The sequence below is a fragment of the Glycine max genome, chromosome 2 (assembly GCF_000004515.6).
Source record: "Glycine max cultivar Williams 82 chromosome 2, Glycine_max_v4.0, whole genome shotgun sequence".
Taxonomy (NCBI): Eukaryota; Viridiplantae; Streptophyta; class Magnoliopsida; order Fabales; family Fabaceae; genus Glycine; species Glycine max.
In genome coordinates this window covers 38,748,245-38,766,157 of record NC_016089.4, presented here as the reverse complement: position 1 = coordinate 38,766,157, position 17,913 = coordinate 38,748,245, and the positions used below count along the sequence as shown (strand labels likewise).

General features: G+C 35.3%; 1 protein-coding gene across 1 annotated transcript; it reads right to left on the bottom strand.

Moving 5' to 3' along the window:
- Window positions 1-455: 455 nt before the first annotated feature.
- Window positions 456-15,644, bottom strand: LOC100793152 (protein virilizer homolog). Its single transcript, XM_006575222.4, has 28 exons — window positions 15,358-15,644; window positions 15,010-15,098; window positions 14,193-14,316; window positions 12,828-13,484; window positions 12,305-12,673; window positions 12,112-12,216; window positions 11,758-11,940; window positions 11,379-11,520; window positions 11,094-11,275; window positions 10,870-10,955; window positions 10,732-10,780; window positions 9,788-9,854; window positions 9,213-9,685; window positions 9,038-9,137; window positions 8,107-8,240; window positions 7,809-7,876; window positions 7,513-7,729; window positions 7,140-7,355; window positions 6,876-7,031; window positions 6,729-6,782; window positions 6,358-6,569; window positions 6,207-6,276; window positions 5,703-6,025; window positions 3,785-3,968; window positions 2,337-3,698; window positions 1,421-2,191; window positions 1,231-1,302; window positions 456-848 (listed from the first exon to the last, which is right to left on the bottom strand). Exons 1-28 carry the CDS (start codon window positions 15,430-15,432, stop codon window positions 828-830), a joined length of 6,561 nt encoding a protein of 2,186 aa, XP_006575285.1. The 5' UTR covers window positions 15,433-15,644; the 3' UTR covers window positions 456-827.
- Between the last annotated feature and the right edge of the window lie 2,269 nt (window positions 15,645-17,913).

Genomic DNA, 17,913 nt, shown 5'->3' with positions numbered 1-17,913 from the left:
TGTTTGGGATTATGAAAACCATTGTCACGTATAGATTGTTGAATTCTCTTTTTACACATTGCTCATACGTGGTTTAGAATTGTTGGTTGTTTCATTAAAAAAAATTGTTGGCTGCAAATTAATGTTGGTCTCCTTCCGACGATGTTCATTCTTTTCACGTTCATGTTCTGGGTTGGGAACTAAAGGAACAGGGTGAAAGTAAGTTTGGAAGAATAAAAAACATAACTCCATCATGTGCCAGATTCTAGTAACAACCCAAATGTCGTTAAGGGGCAAGGGATCAATGTAATGAAATTAAGCAATTAGGGAAAGTTTGTCCAGGGTCAAAATAAAGTGTGGGGTTAAGTGTAATAAGTAATATTTATTTTTAGCTTCTGAATTGGTCATTCCAGAAGCCAAAAAAAAGGATTGCAAGAAGCAAATTGGAGGTGCAGGAAACAACAACCAAACACACATTAGTCATTATTCACTGAGTTTCAATTTTAACCAACCTAGCCCCGTCCAGGAGCAATACCTGTACAACATTTAATACAACAAACGGCAAAATGATTGCACCAGTTATTAACAGTTGAACCACTGCCCCAGTGACTTCAATGTAAATATCCCACTTAAGCTCTCATCAGAAGCCACTCTCCAACCATTAATATATTGGGCATCAATATTGTGCTCATTGAAATTTAAAAATAAAAATAAAAAAATGAACCCAGAAAGTACATATTAACAAAATTTCAATGCCCTGAGGCATAAGCATCAGCGCAACTCATCATTTGGATAATGAATGGACATTTACAGACATGAAACAGTTCTACTTGGTCATCATCATGCGGCTACAGTTGGCCCAATTTTTCCTGCATGAAAACAAGAACCAATTTTAATCCATGTTTCAGAGCAGGAAAAAAACGAATAACAAATAATAAATAAACCATCACATTTTTTTGTAAAAGGAATTTATGTAGATATTCTAATCATTTTGTCATTGAATACTAAAAATGCTGGGAAGTGAGAACAGTAAAGTTATACATAACCAACAGACAAGAAAATCTTCATACCAGTTCCGCAGTTTACCATTCCCAACCCTTAACCTACCAAACATCTAATGACACTAACAAGAAATGTATGGAAAATCAAGAGAATTTGGACACTATTCAATAGGTATAAAAAAAACCACCTACATGACCCCTCCTGATAACAAACAAACAAAAGATCTATGAAACAAATCCCAAGAACAACCTGAAGCATCTGCATTAATTTCGGATGCTGCTCCAAAAGTTGGCAAAGTTTGTCCCGATCACTCAATAAAGACTGCACATCAGAAGAGTAGAATGATAAAGATTAAAAACAGTACTAATCAAATGGTCCATCTGGCTAAAACTGAAATTATGCATGGTATCCTCCCAAAAATGCTACAATTAGAAAATACCTGAATTGCCTCTGGAGACTTGAAATACTCATGTAACGACATTGCTGCATCTTGTTGCTGCTGTGATAGAGAATTCCCTGGCTGTTGAGTATATTCAACTTGCTGCTGCTCATGTGAAAACTGTTGCTGCTGGGTTTGGTAATACGTCTGCATTGAAGGAACCTGAGGCTGTTGCAGCATCTGTAATTGATGATGCACTTGAACATTGCTTTGCACAGCCATCCCTTGCTCCAACTGCTGTAAAGCGTGGACAGGCGGCCTAAGGAGCTGAGGAGGTTGTGGTGGGCGTGGAAGCTGGGGTGGCTGGAGGGGCTGCAACTGAGTAACTGGATGCATTGACTGAAAGGAAGCTGGAGGAACAGAGATACTTTGTAAGATGCTTGGCTGGTTCTCAGTCTGTTGCTGATTTGGGGAGTTACCGAACATAGTCAATGGCATGGAAGCTGACCTACTAAAACCCGCAGACATCATTGGGGGATTTGGGTAAGATGACAATCTGGCTCCTGAAGATGAAATGGAGGCCTGGGAAAGTTCAGTGGCCCCAATACTTGTCTGATTATACATAGAAGGTTGGGAGGCAGAAGTTTTAACAGATGGTAAATTATACTGATTAGATGCAAAAGGAGGTGGTGTAGGAGGAAGGGGAGGAGCAACTCTACTAGGTCCACCAGGGGAAGACACAGAAGTCCTGGAGTATTTTGAATCTGGCACAGGAACAGAAGATGCAGCAGTTGAACCATTGATGAATGGAGATGAATAGTCTGACCGAACCTGCAAGTGTAAGGAAGAATTATAAAAGTAGTAAGTGCTTATCCAGGAGAAAAAAGAATGCATGAGGAAAAGAAGATTCATATGATTGTAGCAGCAACCAGAAAAGGAGGAAATAACTGAATAACAAGGAGGAAAAGTTCCTCACTTGGAATGCCACAGGACGCTGTGTGCCTGCTAGAGAATTAACAAATGGAGATGAATGACCAGGAACTGAATCTGTAGCATGCGATATTACAGGCGAGACTGTAGGTGGAGGTGGCATGGGTGGTAAAGGAGGTTGGTTGGTCAAAAACCTTTGGTCATACAATCCTTGAGAACCAGAAGCAATACCAGCATGTTGAGGACTATTCTTTAACAAGTAATTTTGGGAAACCATCCTTGAATCAGCTGGTGATTGCATAGATGTGGATGGATTATTGTAAAGAGACATTGGAAACGAAGTATTTGATGATACAGAATCATATCTGCCAGAGGGCCTAGCTTGAACATTTTTCGTGTCATCAGCCTGCTCAACATACTTCCTGTCTGAAGAAACACTTGATTCCCGAGTTAATGACATATCAGGACGTGAACCAGACATCTTTGAAGAAAATTCAGTTTGGCCATTTTCATCGATGTTAGATCCTAATGGAGTACCCATTTGAGAAAATTGACTACTATCAACGACATCACTTTCTGTTTCTTCAACAATCGAGTGAGGAGAACTTTGCTCAATAATAACTGGGGCAGGCTGTTGTAAGTCATCATCCAGCTGAGGGAATGGCAACTTGTCATCAGGGTCAGACTCCTCTCCGTCAAAAACTATATCAATTCCTTGAAGATCATCATAAAGATCTGTTTTCAATTGCTTAGATTTGTTTAACTTCTCCGTATCTGTGGGTTTTACAGGAGAAGCATCTTTTGGGTGTCCAACAGCCTCTCCCACTACTGTTGCTGAAGGGTTGTGCCGCTCCCTCTGTCTTGCCATAAATTCATCTACATGAATGGATGGAGGTCTCCCACCAGTAGATCCTGCTCGTGGCACTGATATTACATTAGTAACCCCTTCAACATTTTTCTCTCTTGCAACATAATCATCTACATGCATAGATGGTGGTCTGCTTGTATTTGGCTTGCGTTGCCGGAAGGCATCCCTACGTGTAGGACCAGAAGAAACAGCAGACTGTGCTACACCCCGTGAAAAAGCATTTTGAGAAGACATATCAGCCTGAAAACTTTCTCCTCTAGCTCGCCTTACAGGACCATCCATTGATGGAAGCTTCCTCTTGGCAGCAAGAGTTGTCTGTGTTAATCTATCTGGTAATGTTTCTGGACATTCCCAAAGAAATTTGTCGCCAAGTCCACCAACATTAAGATGATCATCAATCTTCTCAACACTGTTTTCAAGCAACTGATGTGTCTTTGAAAAAACTAGAACTTCATTTTGATGTAAAACAACATCTTCTAACTTCATGGAATCAACAGGCCTTTGCAATACTAATGACAATGATTTAACTGACTCAGAAACCTTACATCACAAATACAAAGCAGACGTTACAGAGTAATACAGGTAAAAACTATGAAAGAAGAAGCTGTGCTCAAATGGATTTATACCTGATATAATGGGATTTGTGACTGAGAGTTAACCAAACAATCATCCATAGAAGCTTTAGAACTTAACAGAGCACTAAATTCTAGTATGTAATTTATATTTTCCTCAGGAAAGCCATCTGATCTTGTCATATCATTGGAAATCCCAAAGAGGTACTTCAATGCAACAACTCTGTCGGAATTCAAACTAACCAAGAAAGAAACTGTAAATTTTCCTGCTATATGATCTAAAAGAATAACAAAAAGAAAAAGTACAGAGAATTTTTCATATGCATCACTGCCTTCCTTTCAATGCTAAGAACCTTGGGATATCAAGAGATAAAATCAAAATCTCAGAAATCTATTTTTTGAAATATTTAATCCTTTTATTGCCACTTCTTCACAAATATAGATAATAATATAGGTTCAAATTTCAGATTGTTGTTTCACCTTAAGTTCATCTTATGAAAATACACCTACAAAAAGATTTTTTTTCACTGAGAATCGGACACTATTGACACAAGGTTCTATCTTGTACCAATTGTATTCTGGATTTTCAGAGTTCTGAAATTAGCCTTTAGTTACATTAAGAACATAGATGGCAAATATACAGTAATTTGTTGTGTTTTTTAAAAGCAGGGATTCCAACCAAATACCATAAAACTGAAGCACTGTCTCGCACTACTCTTTAGGGTCTATAGATAGTTATCAATCCCAGATAAAGGTACATAGAGTCAATCCCTGAAAATGTTTAGATATGACCACTACACTGAGATTAGATATGGATTAAATAATTTATTATACACTTACATAAATACTCAATATTAAAAAATTCAAAATTAGATACAAACTCGTAACTACTAAAACAGAAAACTTTAAATTTCAAATCATTGTTTATGTTATATTATTTCTCTTCAGATATATTTTAGAATAATTATCTAAAAAGTGAAATGAAAAAGTAATACTTATAAAGTTATAATAACATATTTTAATTACATATGAAGTTAAAAAATCACATTTATATACAAAGGAATTATTTCATAATGGGCTTTCAATTTACATAAAAGATAATAAAAATTATACATGCATATATACACGCATGCACACACACACAATTTATGCTAATGAGCAATAATAGTAAACTGGTTGTATTGTTGTAAATAAATTAAGATAATAACAGATGATAAAATATATAACCAATAAAAATATATTTATTATTTTTTTAATAATTGTGTATTTTTATAATTAAAATTATATAATATTATTAGTTATTCATTATAATATATCAATATATTTCTATTGCAATATAATTTACACTAATAACATAATATTTATATATATATATGATATTATAATAATATATATGATTAATTATTTTGCTTGAAAGACACTTTTTGTATATACAACACAGTGTGATTCTATTAGTTTTCATAGAAAATTATTTTCACACATATATATTTAGGAAGATTTCATGCCTTTGGCTCCAGTACACTTCTTAAAAAAGTATAAGAACACTCTAATTTTCACAATGATGACAAGCTTAACCCAAAAATTTTACTTTAGTATTAGGATGGATGACTATAACCTTCAGTATCAGTCAGTTATTCACACTTTGTGTAGTTTCTATAGTTGAAAACTTCTATATGTCAAAATATATCAAACTATCAATTTTTTAAAAAGAAAATAATCAGGTTTCAGTTACTACCTAATTTAACCCAACAACAATTGTCTTCTGTAAATCATCACCACTACACTCAAGGAAATAGAAAACAAGAGAAGAATGGCAATGTTTTAATAACTTCAACTTCTCCATTCTAAAACTATATTGGGATATGAGCACAGACAAGTTGGAATAAATATTTTTTTCAAATCATGATATCATAAGCACATGTCTAGAAGTTAATCAGAAGCAGCAATCCAGAAACAAAATACAAAAACTTACCTGTCTCCATCCATGCAAAATTGTAGGGAACCCACAGATAATGCATAGGCAGCCTCAATTGCATAAGCTGACAAACCCTCCTTTGTATCAATCGATCTAAACAACTTCATCCAACAGCTAAGTAAAGGGGGGCATTTGATCCATTCTGCTACACTAGAGACATTATAATTTACATTCCTATCATCTTTCCGAGGCTCAAGTTCGAGAGCATGAGAGTGGATACCAAAATGAGTAGCTCCAAATGCCATTTGACCTTCACCACAAGAAGCTAATTCTTTGAAAGCTGTAAGACAAGCCAGTAACTCTTTTCCAACAGGCAGGACCTTGAAATAAAAGAACTCTTGGTTAACATTAAGAAAGCAACAAAAGAAGAACACTAAAATTTAAAACTGTTGTAAGACAATGGATTTTGGCACCCGTTTGCCCAAGGACAAGTGCTCAATTTACATGCTGGAGAAAGGCCACAATCTTCAAAAGTATATGCAGACAGTATCAGAGAGTCACCTGACAACTCTTCAAAAGATATCGTAAAATCAGGGCACAATCTTCATCACTCAATTTTTCAAAATTTTTACTGCCAGAACACCAGAAAATTCGTCACTTGGGTGTCAAACTTGAATAAAACATGATTTTTATAAGAATGTAAACTGCTCACAAGTCATCTCTTCGGGGGTAATGTCGAGAAATTTCAGAACGAAAAAGCAGCATCATAAAGTTGAATATTGGGAGACACCAACTAAAAAAATTAAAGCTGCATTTTGCAGAACTTCTATCATGAATCTGCTTTCCATCAACATCAACAATAACAAAACATCTATCCAGTACTTTTGTCAGAATCTGAAGAGTGCCCTCCCTCAACAATAGGCCCTGACAGAGAGAAAGTGAACCAGCTTTATATTATGTCAAGTTGTAAACTACTATTATCAACAATCAACAATAGTTAATAAAACTAGATTCATCAAAATAATCATAATGAAAATAAAAGACAAGAACAAAGGAAAAAGCAGATGAATAGAAGTATGCCACCTTTCCAAGTGGATGCTCCAACAGGCTGACAAGAAAATCAAGAAGCCTCAAAACCTGAAAATGGAGAAGAAAAACTCATCAAAATGTCACACTAGAAGAACTACAAGCTCCAAATTTTAGGGGCAGACAGACAGACAGGAACCTTACCTTGTATGCATCTGTATCTGATGGACATGATGATTCTGAAACATGATGAATAACTGAGGACAATGCTGGTTTTATAAGCATGGATGCATACTTAGCATTTTGGCAAGCAATTCGAATTACAAAAACACGCAGCAGATCTTGAATGACCACTAATGCCTGCCAAAAAAGCAGAATAACAAAAAAATAACATTTATGCAAGCTCCACCAACAATGCCTACTTCATATTAAAAATTGGAAGTTCATTATTTAGGCAGAACTACATACAGAAACTGCATAATGTAGTATAATCTCAGCAATTTTGTCAAGATGTGGTGCCAGCTGGCCAACCAGCTTCTCTTGGTGTCCAGATTCCAAATACCAGTTGACATGCCTCTCCTTTTGAGGCCCTAAAATGTTTCCAACAGCCAACATTCTCCGTGCAGTCAACAAGGGCATTCCACTAGTCCAAAGCCATATATCTTCTTCAGGAAATAAATCAATCTTGCAATAGAAAACAAATAAGATCATAGGAGTTAATCATACAAACACAATCCAATAATCTTGAAGAATGGATGAGCACAAGTAATATATAGTATTTAAAGAAATAACACCAACAACACAACTTTGGACAGTAAAACATAAAATGGAATAGCCATACCAAAAGATAGAGCAAACTGCATGTTTCTTTTGGACCTAGAGTCAACAATGAAGTACTCTGAACGCTGGCGAGAAGGGTGTGAAAAAGACCTGGACTCCAACCATGTACTGGCCAGAAAGCAAGTGCTGATGCAACAAGATGACAGACAGCTCCATAACCAATAGCATAATCAGGATATGGAGATGATAAGTCATCTGCACATGCAGCTAGCTTGGGGCTGCAATGACCACGATTTGATCAGCATAAAGAAGTAAGATTCTCTAACCAGATGCAAAGAGAATGGAACTAATGGATACCTTATTTCGCTGTGTAATCGTAAAAGAGCATTCATTAACTTTGTATTTCGGTGTTGCTCCTTTGCTTCCTAAAATGCAACCAAAACAATCTCTATCAAAAATACTATGATTATCAACTTGTGTTACACAAGGTACTGCAAATCCAACAGATGAATCTCAGATTTATTTTTTGTTGTTTTTTATGGAAAAAAATTGTTAAGGTCAGAGAAAGGTGAAAGCAGAAAACATACAATAACAATAACAATAATAATAATAATAATAATAATAATAATAATAAATAGAAAAATAAATTAGACACCTGTAATTTCTGAAGTAGTGTAATCAATAGCACCAGAGAAGGAACCAAAAGATCAACAATGTTCAGCTCACGATTACGTTCCAGTAGTAAATCAGAAGTAGCATTGCATTCTGTACCCTCATCTACAAGGTAATCTGTTCCAAGATATGGAAAATTACATTTGCTAAGTTTTAGACAAAATAGATAATATGAAATTTCTTAACAGAAAAAAAAATGCATTACAAGTTACATATGAAAAGTACAAGTGAAGTCGGGGTAAAGAATCTAAAACACATAAACAAAATGGGGTAAAAATGCAGCAAGGATTCCCAATCCCCCCCTGCATGTCAAAAATGGCTAAGACCTCTTGAAAAATCACGGGAAAAACACCAAAAGCTAAAAATGCAATCTAACCCCTAAAGACCCAAAGTATATTTAAAACAGCAAGATGTAAATAAACGCCCTTGATTTACGTTTTGCTTCAATCAGGTGTTCATATCAATTACACTGCACACTGTCAGATAACTTGGCCACTTCTTACCAAAACCTTCAAAACAATCAATAGGCACTTGCTTATCAAAAGATGATGTGCTTAAGAACAAAAAACAGTCATTTCAATTGCTCTCTTCTCCGTCCAAGTATCATTATCCGTTTAGTTTCGAGAGATTCAGCATTTTATTAGAGAATAATATATAATGGGAACTATCAAATTATGTAAACCAAAATACCAAATACCATTAGTAAATGGAACTAACATTAAAATTTATGATTATGCAAAATTAAGATAATATAAAATGTCTGTCAAACAGCTATTTTATTGAAAACTATTCACAACATTAACTCAACAACCTGGTATGTAATGCATATCAAATATTATGAAGGGAAGGTAGGATAATTTGATGTGATAACATAATCATATAGGCAATCTATTGTAAATTTGTAATTAACTTACCATAATTGTTTGAGGACCTCTCAAGCATGAATCTGCAGTTGACTAAAATGGCATAAATAACTATTACAGCACCTTCATCATAGAGAGTTGCAGCAACAGTCTGCATTGATTAAAACTGTCATAAGAAAGGACATATAATTATAAATAGAATAATTACAAATAGATTATAACATACTGGGTTCTCGGAAATAAAAGACAAAATCCTTAATGCAGTAGTCAACTGTGCCAGAGAAGAATCACGAAGAGTGACACCGTCAAAAGACTTTTCAGATATAAACTTTCCCAGATTCTCCATAACATTAATATCAGAGCCACTGGAAGATTCTCCAACAACATTTTCAACATCAGTCAGATCTGAAACTAGGACAGTAGTTAACTGGGCATCTCCTCCAGAAGCCAATACAGCAGCATAACGCAGGAGACCAATACCCCCTTGTTTGTGGTATACTACGCCAGCATCTATCCATTCCAACAACCGTGAGGGAGCATCTTTTCTGTTGGACCCTGGAGAGGAGAAATGCAAAGCCCTATGAAGTTCCAAAGCATGTCCAATCCATGAACCCAAAGATGATGCTGTGGAATCTGTAACAATGGCTTCAATGATCTCAGCAGCTGAGTGAAATATTGTAAGATTTACCGCTGAAGATCCTGAATGCAGTAGAGTTAAAACAAGCAATTTAGACCACTAAAGAAGAAATCATGTCAATACCATGTCTGTGTATAAGAAAGAGAATAGAGTGACTTGACTACCGCTGTTTTTCCCAACAGATTCAGATTCCTTGAAGGAACTTAGTGCTTCAATTAAGATGGAAACAGCCTACAGAAAAGGAAAGAATCATAATATATAAGTGCCGGAAAATAAGCAATATATCACATATTAAAATGTCTAATACCACAAATAAAAACTCCAGTTATGTAGATCTGTAACAGAAACAGCCATTTGTAGCATTTACAGCTAATTTCTGTAACTGCATATTAGCACTGATTTTATAGAAAAAAACCACATTAAGCATGACATAAATGTTAGAGCCCAGCCCAATTTATCAGGCCCAAAAGAGCAAATGGTCCAGCATTTGTCACATGGACCCAAGGTGTGGAAGGATTACACTAGGAGACAAAAGAGGGAAGTCAGGAAGGTGTGAGGTGGGATGCTGTGCTGGTAGAGAAAGAGAATAGTTTTTTTTTTTTGCACAGCAGAGAAAGAGAATAGTAATTGTTTTAGGGATTTTTGGTTAGCATATAGGCTGTGGGTGCATGAGGAGGGTATCAGAGGTAAATCATTATGTTAGTTATGGATAGAGAGCAGTAGCTCTCTAAAGGAGCCTTGCTCTGCGGCAGTAGGAATTCTCTTCCTCTGTAATTTCCCTCATTTCATGAATAATACATATTCCCTACCTTTCTTGTTGCATCTTTTACTATTTACTTGATAGATTGGGACACTGGTTCCTACCAATCTCTAATGTGATAAGAGCTTATTGAATAAGCGCTTAATAAAGTTGTTTACTCAAAATTCCAGGTAAAATACCAAAAAAAAAAAAGAACAAACATTCACACCTTACATATATGAGTATATTACTCTGCAAAACATTATCCAGTTATCCAGTGAGTTAGTCAACAGACCATACAATCATATAGCATAAGCTTCCTGATGCAGTATTATTGTAGCTAAAATAGCTAATCATTTATGTGCATACCTCAGGAAAATTTCCTAAGGCCAATAATGCTTGGCGCCCACAATCAGATCTACAAATCATCAGCAGGTTTAAATCAGAACTTAAACTGCATTCAGAATATTTAAGATTCAATTTTAATAAGAATAAGGCAATTGGCACCGTGAGAGCGTAGAGAGTTCCCAGACAACCCATAAGAACTCTTCCGATTGCGGATTCGATGAAAGCAAACTATCAATGGCATTAACCTAGGGCAAGCATAGAAATTATCCCAATTAGATACAAGCCAGAAACAAAATTAAAATTTAAGGGGGAAAAAAGCAGCAGAAAGAGAGACAAAGCAAACAGTGGGGTTGAGGACATTATAATTTTGTTGTTCAACTAACCATTTTTAAATGCATCTCAATTATCATTCCTATCTCCAGTGGACTACAAAAGAAACCCTTTGAAATCAAAATGGAGGCATATCGAAGAGGAATACAATCTTCCTTGTTGCCTCGGTGACCACTCCTAAGAGCATGGATTAATGTACTAGAAAGTTCGGGATCCTGCAATAGGAATATCAAGCCTACAATGGTAGGGGAAAGTGAATGAAATTACTTGATATTTCGCTTGCTTCTTTCTAATAATTGATGAAAACAGTGTGTGTGAGTGTGTTAATTGTAGCCAACCTGAACGACAAAAAAGAAATGATAGAATCACGGCCTCAATGGATGACGTGACATCCATGAAGATTTCCATTGCATGGCCACTCTCCATGCGCAGTTTAGATGATGACAACAATGCAGTTGATAATGAAAGAAAACCCCTCTCCTGCATCCAAGATAATATGAGAATAGGAATAATTAAAAGCATGAGTGTAATAAATACTTGTAAAAACAGAAATCAGTCCCCAGCTCTCATATTCAAATACCATCTTCCTTTACTTATATACAGACAAGAATGCAGATTTCACTTAATAGAGACACGTGATGTTAAGTTTAACAAGCTGCATTCCGACCAGAGCAGGCAAAATTTCCAGAAAAAACTTGTCCTGAAAAAATGGTATACCTTCAAAAGTCCCAATAAATGGGAATCAATATCACAATCTGAAAAGCAACAACTTGAAGAGCTAATCAAGCTGGAAGTTGTTTTATATGACAACAATCCATCTGTTTGACCAGTAATCAGTGATCTGCTTGCACAAGCTATAGGAGAAGGATCTTCAATTGGACCACGTGAATTTATCAATTTCTGCATTAGTACTTGTCAACAAACATTAACAATAAACTTATTCTGAGTTAAAATTACAAATTACTACTACAAAATGCAAAGAAATAAAACTACCTAAGTAGTGGGGAAAAATAAAATTCTGCATACTACTAATTTCTAATACTACAAAAGCTATATTGAATTAAAACTGACCAGGAGCTTTCTGAGCAGAATTTCAGAAGAGCTGAGCATATTCAATGTAACATCTGTAACCCTGCCAACAGTACTGATGTTTCCCAGCACAGAAAGAACTGCAGACTGGCAAAAATTAAATTACTACAAGATAAAGATGAAGTTCAGAAATGCAAAGAAACATTTATCACAAGCACAATCATGGAAGTAATACCTCATATCTTGAAGCAATTTCATAAAATCGTAAGCGATGAAGCAAATAGGTCGCAAGAGAAGCAACATCGTGACGAGGTTTTGATAATATCAACTTCAACAAATGACTATAACCTTCACTGATACTAGAGGGGATACTGTCATCTTCCCGGGGCCACCAACCTAAAAAGGCTTCACATCCAACTGAATACCTAGTAGCCCGCTCTACAACACCAAGAAGCAATAGCATAATAGTAGTAGAATTTTGCCCATCCTTGGAAAAAAACAATGCAAGCTGCTCCATTCCCCCACTACTAACAAATTGAAAGCCACTCTTTCTACCAGAACAAAGCAAATAAGCCATGCTCAATCCTAATAGGGCATGCTCACTCTGCAGTAAAGCATATGAATACATAAGCAGGGGGGAAAAAGAAAAACAAGCAAATAAATAAGCAATAAAGGGGGAAACGCATTTCTAGGATTCTAACTTTCTCTACTAATAGGAAGCTGCTGGTAGAAGATTTGACAAGAAAACAAAATATTACCTGAGAAAGGCAGTGATCTCCTATACAGGAAGAGTTCCTTTGAAAATGAAAGTACTGGTTAAACATATCCACCAAAGTTTTGGAATCCAACATTTCAGCATCCATTTCAAGATAATAGGCATCTGATGAACACTCAGAAGATTCACTCCTAAATTTTTTATGAAGAACCTTATAAACCTCAAGAAGCTCTTTTCTTGCCTCATCAACAACAATGTGCAACTCTTCCAAATTCTCAGATCTCTTCCGCATCTGATATCTCCCACCGATTGATTCACATATGTCACTGGAAATGTAAGAAGAGATTGCAGACACTACAGTATTTACAATTTTATGTCCAGCATCCCCAAGATCTGAAAACTCCAAAAATTTTAACATCAACCCTAGAAAAAGATTGACTTCAACAGAAATATCTGTTGCAGGAACTGGAATAGACAACACATTCAGATATGAACGTGAATCATCAATTGTAAAACTAGTAGAGCGTAATGCTGGTGGCAGGTCTTCAAGCTTCCCCTCAGTAGAATCAACAAGATCAGTCAACGCATTGTCATCAATATCAATGTTAAACTGACCCAGATCCTCAGCTGTGTTGCCATATATAACCAAACTTAGACTGCGATAGCTGCCCCTTACAACTAGATGACTAGTAACAACAGCCTGAGAAAGAGAGAGAAGTACTGAAACACCAATAACAGTATAAATACTTTTGATAGAAAAATAATTATAGACTGTTTCCCAATCACTTTTTTTTAAATAATCATTTTATCAAACTCACTCGGGAAATTAGCAAAAAAAGCAATTATTTTTCCAAAATAAACTAATACAAACAGAAGCTTGGGCAATTTAGTAAGACATCAGGAGGATAAAGCATCCACCAAACATCTTTAGCAAATCAATGAAAGGAAAAATAATATTATACATTAGCATGTATGATAAGAAAACAGGAACCACGCGTACCCAAAATTTCAATCATATTCTTTTCACTAATATTAATCATCAAACTTAATCTATTATATTGGATCAATTCATGTCAAACGATCTCCAAAACACTAATATTTACTTAACTATTCTTTTATCAAAAGAAAAGAACTTAGAATTAGAAGTTTGTCATACAAAATTTATTTTTCATCACACATGAGATACGTTTTTACATCTGTAAAAAAAACCCAAAACTCAATAACTGCATAATACAATTAGTAGATCAAACTGAGAAATATAAGTATATAACAACATTAATGTACTTTTAAACAAATCCTTATCCAACAGAAAAAGCAGCACAAGTAAAGATTCAAACAGTCAAAGTAACCAGGAGCCAGACACTTAATATTAGCCAGATTAGAAAATAGTCTAAAATTTCATAAATACCTCTACTTCTAGTACATTTGACGAAGAGTGTGAATAGAGAAAGGGCTGACAAAGTCTTCTAAACCTCGTCTCTCCCTCACAGTGAACAAACACCTCTATCGCAAATGATGGAGGTGAAGTTGCCCTGAAAAGGTCAGCAGCAATTAACTAAATAATTTCAAAAACTTCAACAATCATCCAAAATCATAACTGCAAAATAATCCTTAGAACCAATTAAGCATGAGCAACACCAAGCCAGAGTGCATCTGGGTAAACAACTTACTTTAGCACTTATTCTAAGCTTATCACACAAGACCTCATATCATAAGCTTAACCATGAAGCTTACAGAAATAAGCTAAAGAAAAGCTTACATTGATAACATTCACCAATCAGCATGAAACATATAGAAACAAGATTGTAAAAAAACTTATAAGGTCATAAGCCATTTTCATAAGCACAAATAAGTGGGTGTTTGGAAGCCCATCCCATTCTCTTCAAAATCATGTAATGTTCATGTTAACATGAAAGATAGAACAAATGTGGTTAAGATAGCTTCAAAAGTTCATCTCTCATAATGGGTTGGACGCGCAACTAAACATACTGTAAACTTCCTATAAACTCTTCCAAACACTCCCAAAGTATATAAAGTGTTCTTTCTACATTCAATTACTCAATGTGATCTTCTAAAACAAGCATGAGCAACCACAAACTACATCACATTTTGGAACAACAAAACAAATCCAACTCTTAACACCAAGCAAGTATCTACACGATTCAGCCCATTCTTCTATCGTTTCAAACCAATTTCAAAAGGACACACTAAAAAAAAGAACATACCCAACAAGTGTCACTGCTTGAGCAACTGATGACGCACTCTGTTCCAGAAACTCACACGCGGTGATAACAATGGGCTCCGAAAACATAACCTGCAAGAAAGAAACAACTCTTAGTTCCCACACCCAACAATACAAAAACCCATCAAACCCTAACAACAACATCAACTCAGTTCCCCCACTGAAACACATTCTAATCCACACAATAACTACGGTGAGGAAGAGTAGCAAGTAGCGAGAGCACCAGCCGCGCTTAAATCTTAACCAAAACAATTAATTCAATTTTTTTTCTACCAAGCAATGCAATTGAAAGAACGAAGTAGCGATAAACGACAGTGGAAAGTGGCGTTACCTCGTCGACGTACTCGTCGAGATGCGGGTGAACGAAGTTTTGGGCGAAGAGGACGCATGGCTCGGGTCGACCCATGAGGAAATTGGGATCGAGAGAAAGAGGAACATGCAAATTTGAAATTCTAGGGTTTATGTTGGCGCCTCTCTCTCTCTCTCTCTCTCTCTCTCTCTCTCTTTCTCTCTCTCTCTCTCTCTTACTTACCAGTTGATGCAGATTCGTTTTAAGGTTCAGCGCTCGTCGCCGACCTCCGAAAATGAGAGAGACAGACAGTGCTTAAGGAGAGGGAAAGGAAATTTTGTGTTTTTTATTTTAATTTATTTTCATTTTAGTTTTATTACTTGAATTCAAAAATAATAATCTTAATCCACTTAAAAATTTATTATCTTAATTTAATGTTTAACTCAAATCAAAAACAAACAGATGCATATTTGTAACAAAAAAATACAAGAAATAAAAAGCAAATAAATTTTATTAATTTCAATTTCCTAATATTAAAAGGTATATTATTATAAAAACAAATCTACTTTTATATTACAATTTAGTAAACTCTTGGTACAGTGACTCGTATACATGTTGCATCGGCAATCTGTTTGACCTATCAAAACAATTAAATTATTTGTAAAAATTAAGTGATTGGTGTAGATGGAGTTATATATTCTAAAAATAAAATACCACGCCTAAATTTTTTCTATATAAAATATAAGTCTTCTTTAAAAGAATCTTTAGTTTGTTTTTTTTGCTTTTTTTTCTGAATAGGCTGGAGTAAACCTGCTTCTTTATTTAGTTTTTAAACAAGTATTTTCTTCCTATTATTTATTTTTGTTCTCATAATTTATAAACGAAGAAGCACGTTTTACTTTTATATCAATTTTTTTTCATGTAAGTCTAGAAATTTATCATCGGGAGTTTTTTATTGTCATTGTTGTTGAAGTCAAAAATTACGAACACGATTAAAATTTATGCGACGTAGCAGTTACTAACCTAAAAGTTTTATTCGCAGTGTCTCATGCAAACCTCACACGACACCACACGAACGTCTTAACAAAACTAGAGTTATAGAACACGCAAAGAAAAAATGATTAACCCGAGAGTAAAGAAGGAGAAAGCTTAATAGAGAAGAGAAAACAAAGAAAAGCAAAGAGGAAGCAAAAAAGAAGTCAATGGTCTTATTTCCTTTTAAAATCATTTTTCAAAAAAAACTTCAGCCAACTTCTTTTTTTCTTTTATCGCCAATAATGAGCCTATAATTGTCATTGTCTCCCTCTTGATTTTCACTTTTATTGACATTGATAGGAAATTTCAAAATTTGAATTTAAATGTCACTTGTCCATTTAATTAAATATTTTTTAAGAAAATTCTTTCAAAATATTTATTAAAATTACAACATCTCCCACATATTTCAAAAAAACAAATTGCATTTAATAAATAAAAGAAAATTCCTGGATCAACATGAGATGTAATGCATCGATCCTGGTATAGCAAGCTATATGAACCAGACCTAGACTAATAGGACTTAACACATAGTGTAGTTGGTGTAGCAAGCTATATGAACCAAAAAACATTTGGCATGTGATAGTGGTCTACCAATCACAAGACACCCCCACAGTCTTTGTTGTTATTGTTGTGTTGTGCTACTAGGCCATGTGCATGCCCGATATTCATGAGTGCTATAGAGATCTCGCCAAGATCTCATGCAAGTCGTCCCACTTGACACTCATATAGGTGATTTCATCAAGTGCATGCTGCAAATCATATACCACCCATAAGGGATATAAAGATCATTAAAAACTTTATAAGATGTAAAGCTTTCTCAAACACATAAAGTTTACTATAAAGTTTATCCTCTCATTTATGCAACACTAACACTTTCTCACACCATAGGAAGGGACTAAAAGCAAATTGATAGAAATCAATTTGAGTGTTACCAGAACTAACAAGTGACTTGTTTTTACCCATATGAACCTTCTTCATGGGACCTCCAATTACAAAGGTTGGGTTACCATCACTTGTTTGTTTTCAAGTGGCTTAAGTCTCATTCCCTTCGATGTTTCTAATATCATATTCCTCCCTAAGGGTTTTGTCAAAAGATCTACTAAGTTTCCTTCTATCTTCACATAATCTATGGAAATCGTTCCATCTTTTAGCAGTTGCATAACCACATTATGTCTCAGTTGTATATGCCTATTTTCCCATTAAATGTTTTATTCTTAGCCATAACTATCGCTGACTGGGAATCACAATGCATAGATATTGATGGGCCGGTTTCATTCCCAAAGGAATGTTAGCTAAGGAGTTTTTCAACCACTCAGCCTCACTACCAACCATTTCTAAAGCAACAAACTTTAACTCCATTATTGATCCAGCAATAATAGTTTGTCTGGCTGATTTTCAAGCTATCGCACCACCACCAAGAGTAAACACATAACCACTAGTGGATTTTGTCTCATCTGAATCAGAGATCCAGTTAGCATCGTTATACCCTTCAAGTACCGCAGGAAATCCATTATATTCAATACCATAATCCATGGTACCTCACAAATATCTCATGAGTCTAAC

Excerpts from the sequence above, each read along its gene's own strand:
- LOC100793152 (XM_006575222.4), bottom strand. The coding sequence starts at position 15,432 with ATGGGTCGACCCGAGCCATGCGTCCTCTTCGCCCAAAACTTCGTTCAC. Across the intron at positions 7,032-7,139 it reads TACTACATTATGCAGTTTCT|GCATTAGTGGTCATTCAAGA; the intron begins GTATGTAGTTCT and ends CTTTTTTGGCAG. Across the intron at positions 1,303-1,420 it reads AGTCTCCAGAGGCAATTCAG|TCTTTATTGAGTGATCGGGA; the intron begins GTATTTTCTAAT and ends TCTGATGTGCAG.